This window comes from Scomber scombrus, chromosome 19 (assembly GCF_963691925.1).
Source record: "Scomber scombrus chromosome 19, fScoSco1.1, whole genome shotgun sequence".
NCBI lineage: Eukaryota > Metazoa > Chordata > Actinopteri > Scombriformes > Scombridae > Scomber > Scomber scombrus.
Genome location: NC_084988.1, coordinates 17,435,843 through 17,461,734, shown reverse-complemented (window position 1 = coordinate 17,461,734; position 25,892 = coordinate 17,435,843). Strand labels below are relative to the sequence as shown.

Below are 25,892 nucleotides of genomic sequence, written 5' to 3'. Positions count from 1 at the left end.
TGGAGGCATAATACATGCAATACACAACACACAACACCAATACATTAATATTCCCTTTGCAGTAAGGATTTTTGTTATTTACTCTTGTGATGAAAAGTTTTTAATTTACTCTTTAATGTGTATCTCGCCCTTTGTTTCTCTGAGTACATTTATATGCACATTAGCATCCTGGGTTTGGTTCAATTCAGGATATGCTGTTTACATTGATTACAGTGATATCCAGTTATTCATAGCACTGTTTACATGATTATAACAAAATCCATGTTTCTGATCATCTACATCCGAGCAGGTGTGTCTTTTATGACTCCGTCACATTCAACAAATCTGCGATATCTGTACTAACTGAGTTGCCTCCGCAGTTGCCCTCCTGGGCTCTGCTGGATTTACCATTCTTCTACATTTAGTTTCTCCATCTAAACATCAGTAACAGAAGATATCAACAACAATATCCTCTACATGTCACACTTTCACTCTTAGATCAGCATACAGACCATAATTACATGTTTACTATCCTTTTTTGTTTTGTTTTACCCAATAATATTTCATTTGAGTTTAGGATGCACTTGTTTGCACAGCAAAGAATGATCCGAAACCTGGATATGGTGTTTATATGCCACAACTTTCATGTTTCTGTCAGAGTACAGCAGCTAGCCAGAATATCATTTATACATGCACAAAATATGAAAGAATTGCTTTAAAAACCTGATCATAAGCAGGATGATGTGCATGTACACACACTCTCTTAAAGAAACGCTATTTTTTCATGACTGTCCTGTTAATATTCACACACATGCATACCCTTTAATGAAACTGTTACCCCAACCTTTTTCAGGCTTGTGAACCTTTAATTCAGACAAATGCCTACTGTACTTGCAACCCCTGTTTAGATAGTGCATGTCTTAGATGTGACAAGTACAAATGCAGAAGGATTTTCATTGTTCAAACTATTTAAGGACTGAAGAGGCAAAACGTGGAGTCTGAAAAATAAAACATATTTTTGTGTGGCAGAGTACTATTTTTTCTTTCTTCCTTCCTGGTCCAGGAAATGATCTTGTTACTCCTTTAATGTACTTTGTGAGTGTGTTAAATGATAAGCCACAGCAAGTAGGTACATATTGAAAAAGCGCATACTGACAAACAAAAAACTGAAGGCAAGAGATGCAGAATCTGGACAAAGTACTATTTTTAACTAGACTGTCAGTGTACAGTGGTTCAATCAGCAGTTCAAATGTGAACAAAGGTTCGTTGATACATGGAAACTGATGATGACTGCTGAGGAGCAAGCCTCTCTCTCTCTCTCTCTCTCTCTCTCTCTCTCTCTCTCTCTCTCTCTCTCTCTCTCTCTCTCTCTCTCTCTCTCTCTCTCGCGTGACTGACTCATAAATACCACCTAATAGCATTGTCTTTTCTCTCCAACTAGCATGAGATCTGTGATGGATCATGTGCCCTTTTTTAAAACAAAGCCATCATACAGGCACGTGGACCAGAGGAAATGCTGGTAATATTGTTTAAAATCTCTCAGAAACTGAGAAATGTTCCAACAAAATTTCAGCTCTATATATATTTCATTAAATGACAAGGACCAGGCAATCTGACACATCAATAAGAGGCACTTATTTCTTTAAGTGTTCACACGTGTATGCATTCATTATTGAAAACACAGCGTTTCTATGACTCACCATCCAATCTGGCCCTTTCTCTTACTTCCTTTTTTCGTGACACCCCTTCTTCTGAATCAAATGGCATGATTGACATTTAAAATTGGAGGATGTCTCGGAGACACAGTTTGTGCCTGAGAGTCCTGCCATTTCATGCACAACACAGATGAACTGTGAGCTCGAGAGTGTGAAACCAGTCAGCCCTGAATCACTGGGCTGATAATCTTACATAAGAAAACAACTCCGGAGGCTCTGTCTCATACCAGCTGGAGAGGGATGGCCTGAGCAGGATCTTTAACCACCAGTCTACACATGGCTGCTCAATGACACTAGAGAGAAAGACAAAGGAAGTAGGAAGTGCTTTTGATCACACATCCATGGATCACACACACACACACACACACACACACACACACACACACACACACACACACACACACACACATACACACACCATGCCAAAATAATGCATTACATGTTAAAATACAGAATAAATGGAAAATGACTGTGTTATATAATGCTTTGTAAACATTAAATGTAGTTTGAGTTCATTTTCTACCATATAATTTACCTGTTATGAGTTTATATTTATCTCATTTCAACAGAAAAAACTTTCCTTTGAGAAAATATCACAAATGAAAAGCATAAAGGCTGTTAAAGGCAACCATCAGTGCAACTGAATCTTGGCAGGGGCTGAAAAGACAGTTCAAGCTTTTGTGTATTGCAGCCTGTTCAGTTGGTCTATTTTAATCCCACAACAACTAAGAAACTAAACACTGCAATTTCAGGCTCTGCACAATGTTCTAGTTTACCATGCAAGATTAGAAGTATATTATGCAGAATATAGAAATTGTGTACTTTTTGTCAGATATTCACATAAATGAGGACACTTATTGAAGAGTAGTAGTATTTTTCTTTTCCTATTCTTGCTTTCATGAGTGAGGAATCGGGCTTGAACCACAGGCGGTGGAGAGTCAGCATCTATAGTCCATCCTGTCTTGAAGAGGGTGCCATCCTGGATGAATATTGAGCCCCCACACCACCCACATATGTATACACCACCTGCTGTAAGAGGCTGTACTGTCACATACTCTGTGTGTGTGTGTGTGTGTGTGTGTGTGTGTGTGTGTGTGTGTGTGTGTGTGTGTGTGTGTGTGTGTGTGTGTGTGTGTGTTGGACCGTTCCACTTACTGTACTTTATATGCCACCATTGAATATAGCATGGGATTAGCAGCTTAATGAGTGTTTCAGGAGGCTCATCTGCCTGCAGTCAGTCATCCTCTCCTGCGTGTCACATGAGCACTGAGAGCCCATGAGAGGCACCTCTACCTTCTCAGAGATGCAAATGATAACTTCCTACGTGTGAGGAGGATACAGGGCTTACATTTAGACAAACACAGTCACACAGACGCATACAATTACACACACCCACATAAGCCTTCACCAGACAGCACATTCATGGCTACTTGAATTCTGATTTTCTAATGTTCACCTTTGTTTTTTTGGTGCTAAAATTCATGCTGTCAGGCATAGGTCGGTTGATTTATTCTGCTCTTGGTATGGCTCTAGTATCATTTTGAATCACTGTTGCCTGGTGATATCCCCATTACAGACCCAACCACTCTGAGGGGAGAGCATCTGTCTTACTGTGAGTTCAAGAGGTTCGAGAAACAAGAGTGACATCAAAACACTAGCAGCTGACATTATGTAAATGTATAGATGCCTGATTTGAACTGCAAATGACTACAGAATCATAGATACAATTCATTTTTTTCTGTCGTGTTCATTAAGTTGATGGTATGATGTAAAGTGAGATATGACTGTTGAATTTTCCACAAATGGCGAGAAAAGTCAGAGAAGTAAATGTATGTGTTATCCACCAGTGCTGGTAATCAAATAACTAAAGCACTCAAGCACTAAACTCACCCTCCAGTCAAAAATTAGTTTTCTCTTCTTTTTGATACAGTTGAATGTTTGAGCCTCACTCTACAGAGAGATGTATATGCAGTTTGACACTGGAAGGCTGCTTTCACATTAATCTGCTGAAAGCAGAAAGTTTCTCTTTGCTTATTGAAAATCTGATTTTAAAGTGCAGGCCTATGAGCAAGACTTGTGTGTGACATCACAGCTAGCTCTGTGTTACCGCTTATTAGCGCGATGTATGCATATGAGAATATAAATGTAGGGCAGCACTTTGGATCAGATTACCTTTCCCAGGTCAAAAAGCATCAGTTTGATTTATTTTATACATATGTATTTATTTTCTCTAATTTTTTACATAAAGCACTTGTCCCTGTGTTAAGCAATTGTTGAGATAATTGGCTTCTAAAATATCTACAACAAATATTAACCGTAGAATCAAATCGTATCGCTCTTACACTGTATTGAATCGAATCGATTCGTATCGAATCCGTCTGTAATAAAAGGATATCGTTTTTGAATCGATTCGTAACCTGTGTGTCTAGATTCATATCAAATCGTTTATCACAGAGAGATGTGCAATCCTAGTCGATAGTGAACCAGCATTCATTCTTTCTGTGAGAGGCTACCCTATAAAGTGCACTGACACATATATGAAGTCACTTATTTTGTCCAACTTTATGGCAGAAATGAGATCCCATCCCATCCAATCTAGTCAAGGACTGATTTCCAGGTATCTCCTCACTCCTTCTTCAGCTCCAATTCAGTTCCCCAAACACTCAAACTGGTTGATGTCACCCCCATCCTCAAAAAAACTGATAACCCCAACCCTGATATCTTGAGTAATTTTCAGCCCATCTACAATCTCCTTTCTCTCTAAAATACTGGAACATTTTGTCACCTCTCAATGCATAACCCACCTCATCTCCAACGACTCGTTCGAACCATTTCAATTCGGTTTCCACTCACAGCAAAGCCATGAAACAGCCCTCTCAAAGTCACCAATGAAATCCTTCTCTCCTCAGACTCTGATCACCTCAGCATTCTCATCTTCCTTGATCTCACTGAAGCTTTCAACACTATCATCCGCACTATCCTTCTCTTTCACCTTGAATGCTCCCTTAAGATTATTGATACTATCCTCTCCTAGTTAAAGTCACATCTCACAAACAGACAACAGTTTATTAATATCGACAGCTGCACATCCTCCACCGCTCCTCTGTCCCATGGTGTCCCCCAGAGCTCAGTGCTTGGTCCTCTCCTGTTCATCCTCTACATGCTCCATCACGGTAATATTGTCATTGTAATGTCACGGTATTGTAATTGTCATGATCTCCACTTCCACTGCTACGCTGACGACATGCAGCTCTACATCTCCACTAAATCCATCACTGCTACAACTCACTCCACCCTATCCAACTGCCTCACTGTAATTAACTCATGCATGCAAGCCAACGTCCTCAAACTAAACTGTGATAAATCAGACATGATCATCATCGGTCCAAAATCCCTCACCAAATCCATTCACAACTTCTGCCTCAATATCAATAACTCTACCCTGTCTCCCTCCCTACAAATCCACAACCTCTGAGTCATTTTTTAAGGCAACCTCTCATTTGAACACCACGTCAAACAAATCACCAGAACTACTTTTTTCCACCTAAAAAAATAGCTTGTCTTCACCCATGGTTCTCCTTCTCTGCTGCTGAAACTTTGATCTATGCTTTCATTACATCCAGACTTACAACTGCAACAGCATTTTTTATAATCTCCAGTATACATCCAAACCTGCTCACCCACTCCACCATCGCACTTCCTCCCTGCATCCTTTGCTCTTCTGATGCTAACCTCCTGTTTCCACAACTCAGGACGTAGCACCGGACCTAGGGCAACAGAGCTGTCTCCATAACTGCCACATCCTTTTGGTACGCTCTCTTCAAACACATCTGAGACTGCACTGATCTGTCCACGTTACAATCACTAATGAAAATTAACTTTTTTATAGTTGGCTTTAATGTGTGATTGATGATGTGTGTCTTATGTTTTTTAGTGTATTGTTTTCAATGATCATTTTTACTTACTGTAAAATGTCTTTGAGTACCCAGAAAAGCGCTGTAAAAATCAAATGTATTATCATTATTATTATTATTTTACTACAGGTGGTTGCAGCGACAGTTCAAGCTTGCCCGACTCATCTACTAATTTCCCCATTTGTTAGTTTTTTGCGTTGTTTCCTGGATGAAGCGGCTGCCGACAGGTGCGTGTGAAATAGCTAACACCCACAATGTCATGGCAACATACATTATGTTACGCACTTGTTATGACAGATGAGTCACCAAGTGTCTCTTTTGAAAGGATTAGGACTCATTATGATGTGAAACTTGTGCTTTTACTCAAAGCTAAATTTACTACTGCGAGTGGCTAAAAAAAGAGCCACAGGAGCCAGTGTTAGCAGTTAGAAGGTGGATGCTGAGCAACGTGAGTGGCAGAGCATGTGGGGAGAGAATGGATAGCCATGGCCTCAGGGCCTTTAGTTCATTTAAAAAGAAGTGACGTTCCTCCTGGGAGCATAGAGGGTTGCCATTAAAAGAGTTTTTGTGTCTTGAGGTGAGATTTGAGTGATATGGCCCTCTGTTGTTCACGTTGTTATCCTTCAACATTCTGTATAAAATGTGTTAATTGCTTCTTTTTTTTTTAAATTAAAATGATCATTAAATAAATTATTTTATAAAGTTCTGTTGTTGAAGTTGAAGTCTTCTTTAAACTTAAGAGTTTATAGTGATGGACTGAGGGCATTATGGACAAGAGATGCGACACATCAGCAGTCGAGACATCATGTGAAATGAAACCTGGCATCTGTTATTGTCTTAAAGCCTCCTGGTGCTTTTTTGATTTCTCCTCTGACCCTGCCAAACGTGCCATTCGCTGCAGCTTTCTTTGTGGATATGACTGTGTGGCAGATCTTTACTCCAGGTGCGACTGAGTATTACCCATCTCCTCACAATGTGGCCATCAAACAAATACATTTGTTATCCATTTGTACAATTTATTGAGCCGTCAGAGTTGAGTGGGCCTGCAAGGCCACAAATAGGCCCTGTCAGATGGGAGATGGAGAGGGAGCTCTCAGGCCCTCTATCTCTTCCGCATCATTGCAGGATAGGAATTTCCATCAGACCTGATAGATTAAGGAGGGGGGCACAGGTGGCTCATGGGAAACAGTACTGAGGCTCAGCATGGCAGAAGGTATTGCTGACACAGATTCAAGTCCTCTTGTTCAACACTAAACCAGTGACAAGTGTGATTACCTGACGTCTCAGACATGCCATGTTGTGTGTTTTCAGATAAACATCATAAAACACATATTTATTAACAGGTTCTTTATAAATTTAGGCAGAGCTTAGCTTTGAGCTGAATACTTACATCTGCATCCTAACAATTTCACAATGACAATGTTGAAGGTATAGTTTGACATTTTGGGAAATATGCTAATTGTCTTTATTGCAAAGATTGAGATGAGAAGGAAGGTCAATACCACTCTTGTGTCTGTGCATTGACAACAGCCTGAAATTGATTAGCTTTGTGTAGAGCAAAGACTGTAAGCAAGGGAAAACAGCTGGCATGGCTTACTTGAAAAAAGAGCCTAGAAGGAAACGTCCCCCTAAAACCACAACTCATCATTTATGTAAAAAATGTACAGAAACATTTCCATTTGTACTGTTTTCTTTATTGCAAAGCCAAAGGTAATACTAACACAGACATGACAGTGATACTGATCTTATGTTATCAAGCGTGTTTCCCAAAATGTCAAATATTCTTCCAACATGCTGACATTTAGCATGTTAGTTTGCACTCAACACTGAAGTTGATGCTGATGGTAATGACAAATTGAAATTTTAACCTGGTGATGGCAGTAGGGATACATTAAGGGGATCCCAAGAGGAAGTCATGTCATTAGGCTTCATCCTCTGGGGAACATAATTGTCTGTATAAAATTTCATGGTAATCCAATAGAAACACTTATGTATAGGCCAAAGTGGTGGGACTGACTGTCATTGTCTCTCTAAGAGTCCTGCTGTACATTTGGCTAAAACAGATCATGTGCTTGTGGAGACACTCTGTTTCAATAAGTCATTAATTGTTTGATCTATGATCTAAAAATTCTGTCACGATTTTTCCTTCTTGAACTATTGTCATCCACCTGGGGCTGTGGCAAAAGAACACAGGCAAGTCACAGTGTACTGTAGGTGCTAATTCTCCCTTGTCCAAAATGTCTCCTTCTGAGAACTGATATTAGAGCCCCCTAGATCCAAAGGCTGAAAGAACAGCCTACTGTTTACCATCTGGCTGTGGCAGCCTGGCAGGTCTGAGTCAGGGCGATAATTGATGAGAGCAGAGGGAGCAAAATCACTGAGGGGTCCGCCTCATGGCCAATAACATATCAGTGGCCCCAGTGACTGGCAGCTCCTGGTGTGCTGTCAGAGACTTCAGCTGCAACCCTGTAACTCAGTGTAATTGTCCTATCTTATTCTGCTCTGCCTTGATATGTCCTGCTTTGGCATGTTTTTATCCTTTGGAAACACATTCTGAGTATAACAACAATGTGACTTTCATTGATGTTGGGAGTTCATTTAAAGAAAATCTGCTGTTTAACATGACATTTGTTCTTTTCTATGGGACAACCACAGTGACCTTGCCTCAACCACAGAGACAATATACAAACACACCATGGTTACACTGTGACAGCGGGCCAGCTGCTGCCTTTTTCCTGGAATAGCAGGCGTGTGAAATCTCCATTCAACCTAAGGTTTCTTAGTCCTTGTATCAAATCAAAGGGCATTAGACGAATCAAATTCTTGCTAGTACAAATGCATCCATTTAATGCTTTTGACCCTGCAGTAGTTGTTATCTCCCACTGCTTAAATGACAAAGCTACCTATGTTAAGGTGTTATGTAACCACGAGGGTACAAAATCAGATTGTGTTTTGTTATGATTTGATATTTGGACATGAGGAGGAAACAAGAAGTCTGAAAAGAGGTCTGTAATAATGTTGACTTGTTCTAGGAAGGTGACATCACAGGTTTGAGATTATAACTTGATTATTTTAATTGTGCCTGAGCTGCCAAATTTGTTCGGGCAATGGAAAACGAATGTTACCACAAGTTGAATGCTGTTTTTCACAGTGCAAGGCCTTCACCACATCATTCTCAGGTGTGCTCAATTAACAGAGAGAAGATGAAGTAGTCCATGGAGGATGAGGGCATGTTGAGTCACTGGTAAGGAAACATTTTTAGTTACAATGAATTTACCTTGTTGAATCTAGTCCTGCATGAACTCCACTTCCTACCTTATGCTTATACACTAATTTAGTCCCAGGTGTTAGTAGCTAATTGGAATTACCGAGGGAGTTTAGCACAGTGGTTTGTTTCCATTTATAAGTTTTTCTTGAAGAACCTTGAGAGATGTGTTGTTGCATTGAAAGTGCATTCTCCCCAATGACTAATTAAGACACTTAGGGCTGCAGATAACACCTTAACTTGACACGAGCTTTAATTTCTAATCAGGCATTCAAAGTGGGTCCTGCCTGGGCCAGGTCCGCAATGAATGGGAGATCGGGTATTTACCATGACATCTCTGCTTTATTGCATACATCTGTCTAATTAGCAAGTCTCATGGCACCAACTCATTCACATTCTGAATATTTCATCCACATTTCATTCATTTCTGTTCAGTTCATTTTTCACATTGTGTGAACGGACAGTAGAGTGCTTTTATGCCATGTACAGAGGTGTACTGATCATTACTTCTATAGGTCTTTGACAATATGCTGTTACTGCTGTGATAATGACTAAGCACTCTTACTCATCTCTTCCAATATTCACTTTTGGGGTTTAATACATTTAATAAAGTATGGAAAAAGCATAAATATCACTTAATTTGTGCTCTACAATGAATGCTCAGCCCCTTGTCCCAAAGGTGCATGGAAAAATACTTAATCCAAACATTGAATCCATTACAAAATATGATTGTTCTGTTTTTATATGGTTAAACTTACAACATTACTCTGTACAAATATACCCTGTGAACTAAAGTATATCAGAACTAGATTTTTCTATTTTCTATTCTGTGTCTTATAACTGCCCCAGAATAAACTCTCACCTCACATACAAATAATCAGCAGCAGCCAAAAGTGTTGGGGCCAACACAATAACTCAAGTACAGCTTGCAGCCTGCCTGAAAGGTTGCAGTCCAGGTGACTCAAATCTATCTCTGGACAAACTGTCCTCTAAAAAATCAGCTTAAGTCTCAGAGCATTCAAACTGGAACACCTGATAACTGGTCTTATAGAGAGCATAAGTGTTATCTCCAAGGTGGCTTCTTATTTGTTGTATAGTTCAGCCTTACAGCACTGAGTTGATGGTGGAATCTTTAGTATTCTATTGACAGTCTTGTGTCTTGTGATTGTATCGACATAGTAGAGTTCAACAGACTGGAAAATGTATGTAATAAATTAAGCTCACTGTGTAGGAGGCAGAGAAAGAGATAGCCATCAGTGTGGTCTCATGGGAAGTGTGCTACAGTTAATTATCGGTGAAAGGTGACCAGAGACATTTGCACAGTCACAGTCAAGAACCTGACTGCACTTGCATGCATATTTAAAAATGAAGGAACGCATCACCTCTATAATACAACCCTTGAGACTAAGGAGTTAAATGTTCCTTGTACGGACTACTGGATGCTGCTAAGCAGCAATCAAAGCTTACGGCTGAAGCAAAAAAGTCTTAACCAATGGACTCTCATTCAAAAAGCGGCAACTTCTCTCCAAAAATACTAAATCAATAATCTTTTTCAACAAGTCTTTATGGTCCCAATTGCTTATTTTGGACCCTCAAAGAAGTGTCCTGGTAGTCATTTAGGAAATTATTGCTCCTTTTAATAAAGATTTGAAGACTTATACTGGGCTTGGTGTGCCATCTGGACACTGATTGACTGTGATTGACAAATCGTTCACCTGCTGCTGTCAGGACTAACACTGAGCTGGACTATTGTCATAACATTTGATAGGTTTAATTTTATTTTAATTTAATTATTATTTTAATTATGATACGTTCCCTGTCAATACAATTAAGCTCAAGTAGTAAATGTTAGCTGAAGCGTGCATGCGTCAAGTCTAAGCTAGTTAGTGTGAAAGGCAACACCCACCCTCCTTTTTTGGTAGCTCCTTGCTCCGAAGAAAGCTGAAGTCTTCCCTTTTGTAGATTAAATCAAATCTTTTTCAGGACTCTTCATAAATCCACAGTAGATAACAATGTAAACACAAGTCTCTTTGATTTGTCTTTGAAAGTGGCATAGAGGCCGACGGGAAACAGGGAGAGAGAGGGGGGAATGATAGGCAGCAGAGGTCCCTTGACGGAACCGAACCAAGGATGGCATGTGCCTTAACCACTCAGCTACCAAGGCGCTCTGTATTCAGTTATTTATTGAGGAAAATGATTAAAAATCTTCTTCTATCTTTCCTACTTATGTGAGGCAAAATAATGTGAATCCTTGCTTTCAATAACTGGTGTGATCATCTTTCACAGCAATAACTTCAACAAAACATTTCTGGTAACTGTTTGTCATCCCTGCACATCAGCTTGGAAATCGTTTAGCTCATTCCTCCTTACAGAACAGATGTTGTTGGGCTTCTTGGCATGGACTGCCTGCTTCAGGTTATTCCACAGCATTTCTGTAGAATTAAGGCCAGGACTTTGACTCAGACATTCCAAAATATTATAAACAAACTTTTTTTTTTCTTTTACTTTAACCATCGTTTTGGTAGAACAACTTGTGTGTTTGTTGTTGTTGTCTTTTTTCATGACACACTTTCTGTTGAGCATCAGTTCATGGATGGATACCTTGACATTGTCATGTAGAATTTGCTGGTATAACTCAGAGATCAAAGCTCAATCAATGATTGCAGGCTGTCCTGGTCCAGATGCAGCAAAGCGGGACCAAACCATGATACTATTATCACCATGTTTCACAGATGGGATGAGATTCTTATGTTTGAGTCCCCGGAGTCCCATGTGACCTCCCAGACTATTACATGTATTGCTCTTGGTGTGATCTTTGTTGTCCAACCACTTCTGGGTAGGGTAACACTGGTGTTGGATGTCTTCCATTTCTACACAATATGCCTGATAGTTGACTGGTGGAGTCCAAACTCTTTTGAAATTGTTTTGTAACCCTTTCCTAATAACATGTCTAGTCTCTGTATGTTTATGTGAGTCATTTTTTGCTAAATCAATATTAAAATAAACTGCTGTAACTCTGTTCGCCCTCATTTACTGACTAACAGGAATATCTGCCCTTACATACAACCATGAAACTGTTACATAAATCAATTATATTATTGAATAAATTCATAGTACGACATAGTGGGCTGACAAAAACTTGCCCATGGTTGAACCTAACTGCTGAGCTCTGCCTTAATACATCCGTACACTTCTCTTATGGTATTCTGGAGCTCAGGGTGAGAGTTTGACATTGCCAGTATGAATATATGGCTCCATCTTTGTGAAGTTACATGGTGATGTATAGCTCAGTACAGCATACATGGATCCCTTCAAGGCCAAAGTCTATTATTCTGATAATTTTTCAAAGGTGTACTTTCAATAAGAAAATGCACAATTTAACTAAAGTCCTCATTACTAGATGGAACATGATAGTAATTTCAGTTTACTCCAACATCTTTCAGTCTGCAGATTTAAATTCAGATGAACATGGAAGGTACAGTATGCAGTATGAATGTTTAGCAGAAAATGGTATAAAAATGCAAAGCAATACATTTACTAATGGATTTATAAAAATGCTGCCTCGCTTGTGGAATAGATTATGTGGAGAAAAGAGTTGCTATAACTGAGCAGTTATATCCCAGTAGTGGCCATTTTATATAAATATAATTCATAAATCTTTATTCAAAGCTTTATGTTTCATTCAACTTGCAGGCCTCCTTCTATCAGTAATTCATTTTCCTCGTTTTATCGTTTGAGCTGAGTTATGACTTCCTTTCCATTAATGATATATACACTATGAAGGAAGAGCGTAAATCCTGAGGATATAACACCTGTGGATCTGCGTATTGTGGAGGTGGCATCTCTGGCATCATAAGAACTTAAACCTATTGAGACGTTGCCATGATATGACCTTGTTATAAAAATATGTGTCAATCATATGACGTTATGCTGAAAAAGATATGTCTGTGTTCAAAAGCTCCCATCCAATGAAAGACACGCATGAGGATGTGTCAGTCTGCTGATGAATTTCCTCCATGTTTAGATGAGCAAATGAGGCGCTCGCTTTTGTATAAAGGACTGAGGGTTTGATGAAGCCTGATGGTGAACAGCAAGAAAGGTGGCAATGTTTCTCTCACCTCCACTGTTTGGCACAGTTTGGGTCCTGCTGAGATATATATTAGCAATTAAAATTAAATTTTGGTCTTGTACAAAGCATGTGAGGGAAAAGTGTTTAAATTTGGTGCTTTTTACATCAATATTGGAAAATTTAGTAAATAAAAAAAAATGTATAAGGGGTCTATGTGAATTTAAGATATGTTAATTACTTAATTAAACCTTAAAACACAGTAATAGAGCAGAATTACCTGTGTGTTTAACAAGGCGAAGGAAGGAACGCTACTATTTTCAGAGCTGTAATGAGTTATGCTGTGAACGGTTATATTTAGAGGAACAGTCCATAATCACAGGGGCATTTGACATTTATTTTCTGTGTTGCTTCAGAAAGCAACAGATAATCATGCAGATATTATCATACAAATAGTGGTCTTGTCTGTAAATCTAAGTGATTAAAGGCATCCAAGTCAGTGAGAAGACGAAAAGCCGCCTGGCCACATCAGCTGGGCAATGTTTTTAGCTTTTCAATTCAAGGAGCTAATAAAAAAAGGCTTTCCCTACCTTTTTTTGTGTTCATTGGATTTACCATTTTCCATGGAAAAAAAAAACATCAGGCAAAGTCATTATTATAAAACCTTGAGAGAGTCAAGGCACAATAGCAGAGCATCATTTTCACTTGTTGCACTGTATCATGATTTGTGATTGAAGCAAACTGTGAGCAGATATACAGGGTTGATGGATGCAGCATTTAAAAGGCATATTGGGGAGAAAATAAATGTAAATGTTAATTTTCCCTCCCTCCCTTTGAAGCAAGGTCTCAAAGACCAACTTCAATCTTCTCTCAAACCTTTGGTTAGAATCCTGATAAAAAAAATATGGTCATGAATGTAAATGGGACTCAACACAATCCACTATTCATAGATTTCACAAAATGCTGGATTGTCCGTTTCTATTTTTAGTATTTTATCAGCAGCAAGAATTTGTTAATTTAGTTAATTTGCATCGCAGAAAAGTAAAAATGGCGCATTAAACTTAACCTCACAGACCACACATGAAAAACACTGGCCATGTTTTTCTCCTTGAGTAATTATTCTGTTCAAATAGCATATATATCTCTCCAGGCAGAGAGTGCTTGGATTGAATGGATGCTGCCACTGCAGAATGGTCCTCAGACGTTTGTTTCCTAGGCAACGTGGGGAGGGCATGTGGAGAGGGAGGTATAAAAACACTGGCAGCTCCTCTCCGAGTCTTACTCTGAGGTAAATGCACTTGCTGTCAACACAGAGAGCTTCGGAGAACTTGCTACACACTTTGTCTCCCTGTTTGCCACCTTTCTTTTTCAACCCACTTGAAAGCTAAGTTCCAGTAGAACCTTTTCAAGAATGATGCGACCAAAAGATTTACGGCAGGGCTCTGGCACCAAGACTTTCCTAGATGCCATGCATGGGGGTAAAGTTCACCTCGCGCGCTTCATCCTAGATGCCTTGGATGGACGCATCATCAACTCTAAGACAGAAAACAGCCGAACCCCACTTATCTATGCTGTCTGCCTACAAGACCCCGGGACCAGGGCCAAGTTCACTCGGCTGCTGCTGGAAAAAGGGGCCCATGTCAACTGTCAGGATGAGGATGGTCGCACAGCCCTGAGTCACGCTTGTGAGATGGGTCATCTGGACGTGGTCAAACTTCTAGTTCAGTTCAATGCAGATCCGGACATCTCTGACGCCTGGGGTAACAGTGCACTGATGTATGCTGCCTTTTCTGGGCACAGCCAGGTTCTGGAGTTCCTGGTTCGGGCTTTCAAAAGAATGGGACTGAGGCTAGACAGAACTAATAATGCCGGTCACTCAGCCATCGAGGTGGCCAACTTCTTTGGACACAACCAGTGTGTGCAGATTCTGAACTTTCCTTGCAGAAGGAGCGTGGGCACTGATGATCCACTTGCTCATGCAGGCACCAGTGGAGACGGAGAGTGTCGGCTGCCCAACAGGCTCCCTCGGCACATCATGGAGAGGTTCTCCAAGCAGATGAATAACAATGATGACCAACTGCCTGGGGTATTTCAGAGACAGCTGAAGATTGGGGATAGCAGTGGGATGTGGAACCGCTTCAGGTGTCCCAGGAGCCAGTCTCAAGAGGACAACCATTACCAAAGCTGGGCTCTGCCTACTCAACTTGAGAAAAGCCAGATCGAGGGGGATCACAGTGTTAGCTTCACTGCCAAACAACTGCAAAACTGCCAGCTTAGAGACGTAAGAGGGGCTAAAACACTGAACTCTCTGCCTGAGCCAAGCCAGAAAGATGTCCACCGAGACACTGGACTCCAAGAAAAAAGTTTTCCTTTCTGGGGAAAAGCAAAGTCATTTAACCTGGACCTTCTGAGCAGCAGAAAGCAATCCTATCAGGGTGATGTGCTTGACATTAGCCTGTCAGTCAGCAAATTAAAGAGAGCCTCACTACAGGATGAGAGATGCCTGATAGACAAGATAGAATGTCAAGGGAACATCCGGGACTTGACAAACACTGCTGACAAAACTGTCTCAGTGTCAAAACCTCTTTTTAATGGCAAGAGTCAGCCTGTGAGAGCACTTGAGGAGAATGCAAAATCACAGAATGAAGAGGCTAATGACATAGTTGCATCAAGCAGGAGAGAGCAGCACAAGAGGGGAAGCTTTGGCCCCACCGGCAGACACAACAAACTGCTGTTTGCAAGAGGGGAGATGGAGTCAGAGAAGATCCCCAGCCGCACGCCAGGGTTCATGGGCCTGGGGACCAGACTGCTGCGTCGATTCACCGCACCAGAGTTCATGAGGATGGTGATAGACTGCTCACCAGGCTCTTCAAATGGCAGAGGGCAGATGTCCCGCTCCGAAACCTTCCCTCTCTCTCACACACATCAGCAGGTCAACAGCCAGCCAAGCGTTGACAGCATCAGTGGGGTGAAGTGTGAGTTTGAAAGCTGCTCGTCTCAGTCCACCCTCGATTAGAATAAGGACAATGTCAAGCAACAGAAATGGCTGGTAGTGACACTTTTACAGCACTTACACTTCTGACAATGCAGTTTGATAATTTGATGATAAATTCTATATACTAACAGAAATAATAATACTTTGCTTATGTTTTAGTTTATTGGTATTTGCAATGTTCATCTCAATGTTTCAAGCTATGTTGCATACAATCATTTTGCTATTCTATCGTTGAAATAATTTATAAATTAACTATCAGCCTGCAAGCTACTGAATATAATTGTTATAGTTTCACATATATGAGATTTATATTGTACAAAAAATTATCGTATTTGATATTGCTTCTGTGTTTATAAGAAATAATGGATGTATTTTGCTTAAATATATTCAGTGACAGTGCACTGTATAATTCATGCTAAATACCTAATAAATGCCTTACAACAATAGCTTATTCAGTCTGTATTTATGCATGCGTGTTTGTGTGTTTGTGTGTGTGTGTGTGTGTGTGTGTGTGTGTGTGAGAGAGAGAGACAGAGAGAGAGAGAGAGGGGGGAGAGAGAGAGAGAGAGTAAAAATGGATTAAAAGAATTCTTGTCAAGCTGAAATTCAATGTGCATCATTTATTAATTTATACAAAATTAAAATAATGTGTAATTCTCTTTTTCATGAATGATCCACACAGAGATAGAAATACATGAAACATGTCAACATGTATCCGTGTCAGAATACAAAGACTATGTGCAAAGTGTTTCTCAGCAGGTGGACGTCCTGCAGCATCACATGCCAGGCCTGTGTGCTTTATCTAGGCAAACAAATGCAAATACAGTCATACACATCATGAAGGGCAACACACACATCTTGTGGTATTTTTAAAAAAAGTCTCACAATACAAAGAGGGTTGTATCAGAAGCAAACACTGAGATGTCATCACACGCACACCCAGGTGCTCACACACACACACACACACACACACACACACACACACACACACACACGCACACACACACACGCACACACATACACGCACACACGCACACACGCACACACAACTATACACTCACATTTCAGTAAAGAAAGTAGAATTCGGAATTCATCTCATATAATTTACTGCAATAGATCAGCAGGTATAAGGACCTAATATTCAGTGTTTTTATTTACATTATTAAATTATCTGCTTATGCTTCAAGTCCATAATAATAATTAAACCTTATTTGCAATTTCACATCATACAAACAACCCACAACACCTTTTGGAAATAAAGAATAAACATGAAAAAGAGGAATATGGTACTGGTCATTTTCCAATAGCCCAATAGTAGCAGCTGGGCTTTCATCTACCCATTTATTATGCTAATAAAGGAGAATTGTCTTTCACATCCCCGTTTGGTACATATTCAAGCATTCACATCAGGCCAGGTGTGCCTCCATTTGACCATGCAAAGAGTCGACTGTTTGTGTTTGTTGAGGGTTCTGACAGGTTTGCCGTCCAGTTTCCATGACAGGGAGTGTGACTGTGCAGAGGTAACTTTATCCTTCCTTAATATTGTCACAATGAGCTACTGTGGTTTAAGCTTAACACCAGCTCTTTAAGCTTTACATGGCTAGCAAAAATGCCCACTATGAACACTAGAAAGGATCCTCAGAGTAGCACATGTGCATTACATATAGTTATGTGAAATATTGACTTTCAGTTGATATGCACAATGTTGTGTTGTGTTGAATCCCACTGAATGTTACAGGAAGCCAATCAATATTCGGATCAAACCGAGTTGAGAGGTGAGGAATTGCATGCTGCCCTTAACTCACTCCTAAAGTGCTTCTCTCATGCCCGAGACCATGCGGTGCCTGTCAACCAAACTTGCCGTTCATTGCCACCATCACTCTGGCGGCAACATGCTGGCTGGGTCTGCTTCTCTGAAGCTGATTGCCCATTGGCAAGGGTGTTAGAGGGGTTAAACCCCCGGTGCTGGTCCTCATCTGAGGCCTGGACAGGTCAAACTGAAGGTGGGTGCTGGGGACCGGGAGCCCCACAGGGTCAGCAGCGGGACATGCGCTTACGATACTGCTCGACCAGCGGGACCAGGCACTGAGGTGAACCACTCTGCAGCAAGAAGGGGTGCTCCAGCAGGTCAGTGGCACTGGCCCGCTCCAGGGGGTCCCGAGTCAGCATACGGTCCAGGAAATCTTTTAGAACTGGGGAGATCTTAACAAAAGATTGGGGCGACAATGGGCACATTATAAATTGTTGCAGCAGTTATTCTGATTATAGCAAAACATCCTTAAAAGGTCAATTCACCCAAATTACACTTTAAACATATGTTCTCACACACCTATAATGCAGACATTTTTGGTTTACTTGCACCAGGTTATGAGATATAATTCCTGAGACGTCTGTTGCCACCCAAATACAATAGTGCCCATGGCAATGAAAAGTTAAATTAAATTAAAAAACTCAACATTGTCTCTTTTTACCATGCTTAAATACAGATCATGCTGTCAACAGTTTTCTGAGAGACAATTTCTTATATAGAAAAGTTTAAATGAAAACTTTGTGTGATAAATGAAACAGCGAGGTGTCTGGAATCTACAGAGCAAGATGGATGCTGTTTATGAAAAGACATGTTGCTGTCGTGATTTTTTAAAGTGTGATCCTCTTTAAAATGATGTGAGCACCACAAACAAAAATGCATTCATCTTCATTGTATATCTGGGTGTAAATGATACCTAAAAATAAAGGCAAATAAATACTAAACCAAACCATCTGCATGCCTACCACAGAAGGTAAGTAAGAAAGTATGTTATTTGTAATTTAGGTGAACTGACCCTTTAAAGAAAGAACATGTTGGGAGTGTGAATGTGTATCTGCTCCTAACCCCCTGTGTGTTCACGTACCTGGCTGACATTTCGAACAGTAGGAGCCACTTCATCCCTCAGTCTTTTCATAGCTGCAACAGGAGTCTCACTGAAGTACGGGGGCTCTCCATCCACCATCTCCACCACCATGATACCCATCGACCAAACATCCACCTGGTGCACCATCACACAGTAAAATGTTGACAATAGTGGTTGTTCCGAGTTCCTGCACCACTTAATCTGCAGAGAAGCTAATTTTTGACTCGTTCCAATGGATTGCCATTACCGACTTGATGTTGTATTCTTAACTGTAAGACACACCGACTATCTCGATGTGCACATTAACACATTTTACACAACTATACACGTTGTATATGTTACATGTTGTATAAAGTCTTGTTTAAAACTTATTTTCAGATTAGTCTACCTCCTAGCAGCATTATTGCACATGAAATAAAATTACCAAATGTCACAAACACCAAAAATGTTACCTATAATTTCCAAAATAAACTTGACCTGTACATATTCTGTGGATTAACTATGGCATAAATTTAAACATTCCAAAAACATAAACCACCAAACCCAAGTGGCTCTCACAAGTCCTTATAGCACAGATTGCCACTGTTGGCAGTGACGCTGCGTGACAGAGATAACCCCTGTTATTCAGCGTGAGTGGATTTGAGCATGCATCTTCTCACCTCAGTGCCATATGGTGATTTGGAAATGACTTCTGGGGCCATCCAATAGGGTGTTCCCACCAGAGACTTCCTCTTGGGGATGTCCTTACTGATCTGGGCACAGAAGCCAAAGTCTGAAAGCTTGACCTGAGAGGGACAGGAGAGACACTTTATTGCAATGATAAAACTTTGAAAATGAATGAATGGAAGAAATGAAGACATTAATAACATATCATACCCTTCCGTCTAATGTGAGGAGTATAGAGTCACTCTTGATGTCTCTGTGGATGACACCCTGTGAATGGAGATAGGCCAGGGCTTGCAGAACAGCTTCACACACTGTGGCAATCTGCTCTTCACTCAGCCTGCAAGACAACACAAGCATGAGCGTACACACACACACACACACACACACACACACACACACACACGCACAAATGGTAAATTAACATTTTATAATTTTGTAGCCACACTTTTCCATTACGAGTTACGACAGCCCCCAAAGTTGCAATCCATGAATCACTGCACATTAAAGGCAATGATAAAGGCTGAAGGGTTAAAAACAACAACTCCCACACAGCAAAATGACTAACAAAACATGTTAATTTCTCTACAATGTTTGTCTGACTTCTATATTTTACAAGTGCATCATAAAGAAATTAACAGCCAGGAGACAAAAAGCCATTTTCAAACAGCTTGCAAGGTCAGGTGCTCACTGGAGAAGAAAATGACATAAGGTAACAATTACTCAACATACTGCTATATTCTCCAGCACATGACTTTCATTATAGATAAAAACAAACCTTGTTAAACTACATTTGGAAAAAAAATCTTCCTGCATCATTTTAGGTCACACTGTTTCTTAATTTAGGAAGATGTTAAAACGTTAAAAAAAAGACACTAGATTGCAGCCAGAAAAATTCCATGAAGCAAAAGAATCTTATTCCTAATTGACTTGTCAATATATTGATTATATTAGTTTTTAACAAGCAGTGGCTGTGACAGCTGGCTCAATTAGTTCAAGAGAAAATTATTCATCCCTTTGGGTCAGGAGATCTGACCCAAGGATCATCCTATGGAGCTCGAGCCAGCCATCTGTTGATAATATAAAATACATTGACAGCTCAAAACACACACACCTTGACAAAATTCAGCTCCATGCTGTTGGCCAACATGTTTCCCTTATTTTTGATGTATGCACTGCTTACAATGTGACAGTGTTGGTAAATCATATTTTCACCCAAGATTAACTTTCCACATTGTATCTAAACATGCACTGATATGGTAATGTTGAAATATTATTTTCCCCTGGAAAAATGATAAGAGCAATGACAGCCTTTGTGAGTCTTGGATCAACACTGACCGTTCACCACTCGATACCACACTACCCCCTTGTGGTTGAATTAGTTATCAAAGATGATCTCATAACCAGACAAAAAGCACCTCATGCAGTTTTCTTGGTTTCTGTTCATACCTGGTCTCAGACACAATGTTGGTTAGCGCACCACCCTGCAGGTACTCCATGATAACCCAGAGCTCCTCCTCCACCAGGGCGGACTTAAACATTTCCACCACGTTTCTGTGCTGATAGTCCCTCATGATTACCACCTGAAGCACAGAAAACATTCATGTTGGGACCAAAGACATAACCGAACATTTGTCCACAATTTTAGGTTCTGCAACACTGAAGGGGTTCACCACTGATTTATTATTGCACTTTTATGAAGTGTTAGTGGTTAAAACCAGTGTAGAGAAATTACATTAATATCAAGTCTTTCAAACTCAGCACCCCTAGTGAGAAATGCAGGGTTTCTGATGACATCATCAAAGTTATTTGCTCCCTCCATTTCCACACAAGACATCATATAACTGTTACATTGACAGAGAAGTAGTCCCTATGATAGGTAAACTGATCCTCCTGAGTAAATGTAAGACTAAACCACACATAATAACAGTCCTGAACTCTCAGTTATGTTTTTACAAGTGAGCATGGATTGTTTGTATGTATATTTTAGAGTTGTTTGTGTTTATTTGTTTGGTATTTTTTTGTACCGAGTTGCATACCATACCTCATTAAAGAGCAACTCCCTCCTCTGCTGCCGCCGCAGGTCCATCATCTTCACTGCCACCTGTCTGCCACTGTGCTTCTCTGTAGCAATACACACCACTCCTGTCGAACCCTCCCCAATCTTCACAAAGTTCTCTAGGTAAGAGCGTGGATCGCCCTTGTCTACCACCATCTGCAGGGCAGCTTTGAACTGTTCATGGGTCACCTTTGGTGGGTCTGGCGGTGGTCTGGGTGAAGGGTGTTGTGGAGGTCTGAATGCAGGGGAACAGGTGCCTGGAGGACTAGTGGCCAGCGAGCCTGTAGGGGAGGGTCGAGGTTGGGATGGGCTGTCCTGCCGGGGGTAAGGAGGATTGGGGCATCCAGAGTGTCTGAGGAAAGGGTCCGGCCCATTGGGTCTCAGTCCCATGTTAGGAGACAGGCCAAGGGTGTAGCTAGCTGAAGAGCGCACCGTCCGCTGGGGTCTGATGCCACTCACAAGAGGACTGCTGGTGCCAGTGGGCAGGAAGCCGGAGTGGTACCTCACTACCGACTCTGCCTGCACGATAAGAGGAAAAGGGTGAGCAACATAGAGAAAGGGAGAGAGAGAGAGAGAGAGAGAGAGAGAGAGAGAGAGAGAGAGAGAGAGAGAGAGAGAGAGAGAGAGAGAGAGAGAGAGAGAGAGAGAGAGAGAGAGAGAGAGAGAGAGATGAAAAGGAGTTGGCTGCCTGCCTGGGGTTCAAGACCTCCTTTAAAACTGAATGTAAATCAAGTCCTTCCCACTCACTCTGCATCCACTTCACCCGATATGACCCATGTAAAGATGTTGCTATAGGGACCCGAATGTCCCACTGAGATCTTGCCAAACACACCATCTCTCAACATTTACAACAACTGCACTGGCACCATAAACTCATATTTCATTCTTTAACACTAGAATTAGATAAAATACCCAAACCTAGAACTTTAATCACCTTTAGTGTAAAGTCAACCAATATGCTGCTTCTATAAAGTTTCCACAACCTAAGCATGAAAATAATCCCCAATGATTTCTTGACAAAGAAATTAATGGATTCACAGTTCATGCAGAAACAGGCAGAGCACTAATGATATGATATGATATGACATAACGTTAGCAGAGATATGCATATACTCAATGGCCACAAAGATGTGCAAAGAAACTCTTGTAATGTCAGTCTTACTTTCAGGTCATAGGAGGAGAACGGCCTCCCTGGGCTGTTCTGGGGGTGCATGTACATCGGTACGTTGGGCCGGAGCTCTGTGGTGACTGTGCCTTGATCTCCATGTGGTGGTTGTACAGTCATAGCTGGGCTGTAGAAACACGCTATAGGTCTTTGATTTGGTGGCATTCCCCTGGGCAGCTGGAAATCTCTCTTCCATATCACTCTCTCTTGAGGGCTGCCCACCTCACTGCTCATATAAGAGCCGTGGCTCGGCACCTGGAAGTTCTGGTGCTGAGCCGGTTGTGAGGGTCCCTCCAGAGAGCTGACGCTGACTTCATAGGTGGACTTGGCCTTTGGTAAGATCCCATTAAGTTGCAGAGTGATGCTCTTCTTCATGCCTAAATAGGGAGTGTTGGTCTCGCTGTGGATGTTCCTGGCTTTGTCCCTCCACTGGTCCTGAGCCACATCCTCGTCATCCTCCTCGTCCTGGGTCAGGCCCTCGTACTGGTAGGTGTCTCCCTCGTTGACCTCTCCCAGCCTTCCCAGAGACTGGGCCCTCTTCCTGGCTGAAGGGCTGCTCTTTCTCAAAGAGTTAGAACTGGTCACAGACAGGCGGCTCATGTCATTGATCATGGCTGCAATGTAGTCTCCGTGACCGATCATGCTCCCACGTACAATAGTCTGAAAGAGAAAGGCGTTTATCTTTATGTCATTGCACATGCCACGATCAAACTATAGAAAGATTTCAGACTGAAAGGAATAATGAGGGTGACATAATCATAGCTCAGAGCCAAGTTAAATTTAGACATGAGAATCTGTAAAGGACATCTTTGTCATTCTTCAAAGACAGCAACTTAAATCATCTCCCTAGTATTCTGACAATACACTGACAAATATACTGTGCAAATGTCTCAGGAGACACACTACAAAGCAGAGCCTCTATAATTATTTCAATGTTGCAAATTCATATGTAACAGTGAACAGCTTCTCTGACCTATTATTCATTTTAAGCAGGCATGTAAAGGCAAAGGGCCTAAACCTGCCCTGATGGAAAATGATAAGACAAACTTCAGATGTTTTGCCGGAATAGAGTTTTACTGTGGCAACACTAAGAGAGAGTGCATGGTGGCTCATTAGTCAGTCTCAGGGTAGAGCCATGTTCAGTTCACAGCCAGTCAACAGCCTCTCTCATTTCTCTGGTTCTGTGCCATTACAGCTGCACAGGGGGTAGAGGTCAGATGACATCTCACCTACAGTAGCACCTCTCGGAGAGGAGAGAGTGGCAAGTGATAATGGCCTCGGTAAGATAACCCATTTTAGAAGATGCTGTAATAATAGTTTGAAATGACTAACATCTTTTCCCCTCTTTTCCTGTCAGAATCAGAGCTGATCTTAACTCTGAAGGGGATTTTTCAAGGGGAAGTTTTGTTTGCAACACCAAACTTATCTTGATGACGTTATTAAAACCATTAATCAGACCTAAAAGCTGGCATGGTGGTTCTCATATTGCACAGCACCAATCACATCAGGACAGTTTGTCTTTTCTTTACTTTTTTCCTCAGGGGCCAAAACAGCACCGACAATATGCTTGGTGAAGTGTAGAAATCCTGAGATTTGCTGGCTTTATCACTCACTGGCATTTCCTTTGCTGTACCTGCACTTTTTTATCCCTTCTGCTTGACATCTATGGGAAGGTACATGGACTGTTATTAATTGCCTGCATGGAGTAATAAATCTTGTGGCCCCCCTGAGTATTCAACATTGTACAGCCAGTGTACACAGCAGGGTCATTAGCCCAGCCCCATGATAGATAAGAAAGCAAATAGATGGGGAGGGGAGCAGGCCTTCTATGTTGTCATCACTGGATTTTGGCAGCTTCTGAGAGAGCATGATCTCTCTGCAGCACCGAGGGACACCTTCACTGCATCAAAACAATCTTGCCACAATCTCTCTGAGATTAAAGTTATTGTGACAGCTAACTGAGGGCTTGGTCAAATTGCGTGGAAGTCATTAGTGGATTAGTTTAAGGTAGGGTGAGAGAATCAATCAAGAGTTGAATGGAAGGTGTGGTATACCTTCTTTGGCCTCAATTCCACCTCTGTGATCCTGGAGGGGTCTACCATGGGTCTGGGCCTGCGCAGGTTCTCTATCAGGCTTTGCCATTGGGTCGGCAGGCCCACAAAGCAGCCGCGTTTGGCATCAAACGAGGTGTGGACACGGTGCTCAAAGTTCTTGGGCGCTGATATCTCAGGCCTCTTCTTTTTCTTCTTGCGAAACATTCTCAGGTCCACAAGGGCGGCAGCCTGCCCACTTCAAAATGTCCCTGTAGAGAAATGTATTCAGCCTTTAATCAACTGCACCCAACATTATATGCAGTACTTGTGGAAATAACTGCAATCTTCACATTTGAATATAAGCAAAGTTCCTCTGCCCCAGTGATCAAACAGATGAGTCTCCTTTACCCTCCACTTTATGACCAGGTGTATTCCAATAAAATCTGCTTATAGATGATATTTTCACATGGAAACACTGTACAAAAATGTTCAAATGGCTCCCCTAAAAGCAGTTTCATATTTGGGATGTGTATGTACACGCTGCCTCACCGGCTGTCAGAGCTTATGACTCAGAGGAAGGCTCCAAGAAGGGTGGATGGATTTGTAAGCACATGTCTAATGAAGGATATCTGGTCAATTAAGGCTTATTCATTCACTGTGCCCTTTTACTGATGAGCACGAGGCAGGGCTGGCCAGCGCCCACAGGCTTTCACTGCATTAGCAGGACAACATGTAAACACACAATCTTTCACACACACACACACACATATACAAACACAAATACACTATGGTAGGATATCCTTCATAACCCCTTTACAGCCCTTTCATATTCCATCCTAATTAGTAGCTTGTGTGCCCTTGATTGCAGGGAGGGTAACCACTTAATCCTTGGATGGATGGTCCTGTGCTTGGCGAGCCACTAACTCGGGTTTACTGTATGTTCAGCTTTATTTTCAAGTGCAGGGAAATAATTAAATACATTACATCTCATTTCCTCAGCTGCACAGCTGTACTGGGAGATAAACGCTAATATCTAAGTCTCATCATTAGTATTAGCACTGTTACATGTAGCTCACGGTATGGAGAGTGCCCTCGCATTTTAGCAGAATATAAAGAAACCACCTAACATCCAAAAAGCTAACACGTA

At 41.2% G+C, this 25,892-nt stretch overlaps 2 protein-coding genes across 2 annotated transcripts; one reads left to right on the top strand and one right to left on the bottom strand.

The window, feature by feature from the left end:
• The first annotated feature begins 14,350 nt into the window (after window positions 1-14,350).
• LOC134000855 (uncharacterized) lies at window positions 14,351-15,955 on the top strand. Its single transcript, XM_062440356.1, has one exon. The coding sequence runs from the start codon at window positions 14,351-14,353 to the stop codon at window positions 15,953-15,955; it is 1,605 nt and encodes a 534-aa protein (XP_062296340.1).
• A 2,013-nt stretch (window positions 15,956-17,968) lies between these two features.
• LOC134000854 (serine/threonine-protein kinase PAK 6) lies at window positions 17,969-24,970 on the bottom strand. Its single transcript, XM_062440355.1, has 8 exons — window positions 24,767-24,970; window positions 22,710-23,372; window positions 21,533-22,066; window positions 20,938-21,071; window positions 19,702-19,828; window positions 19,485-19,610; window positions 18,826-18,960; window positions 17,969-18,136 (listed from the first exon to the last, which is right to left on the bottom strand). Exons 1-8 carry the CDS (start codon window positions 24,968-24,970, stop codon window positions 17,969-17,971), a joined length of 2,091 nt encoding a protein of 696 aa, XP_062296339.1.
• Between the last annotated feature and the right edge of the window lie 922 nt (window positions 24,971-25,892).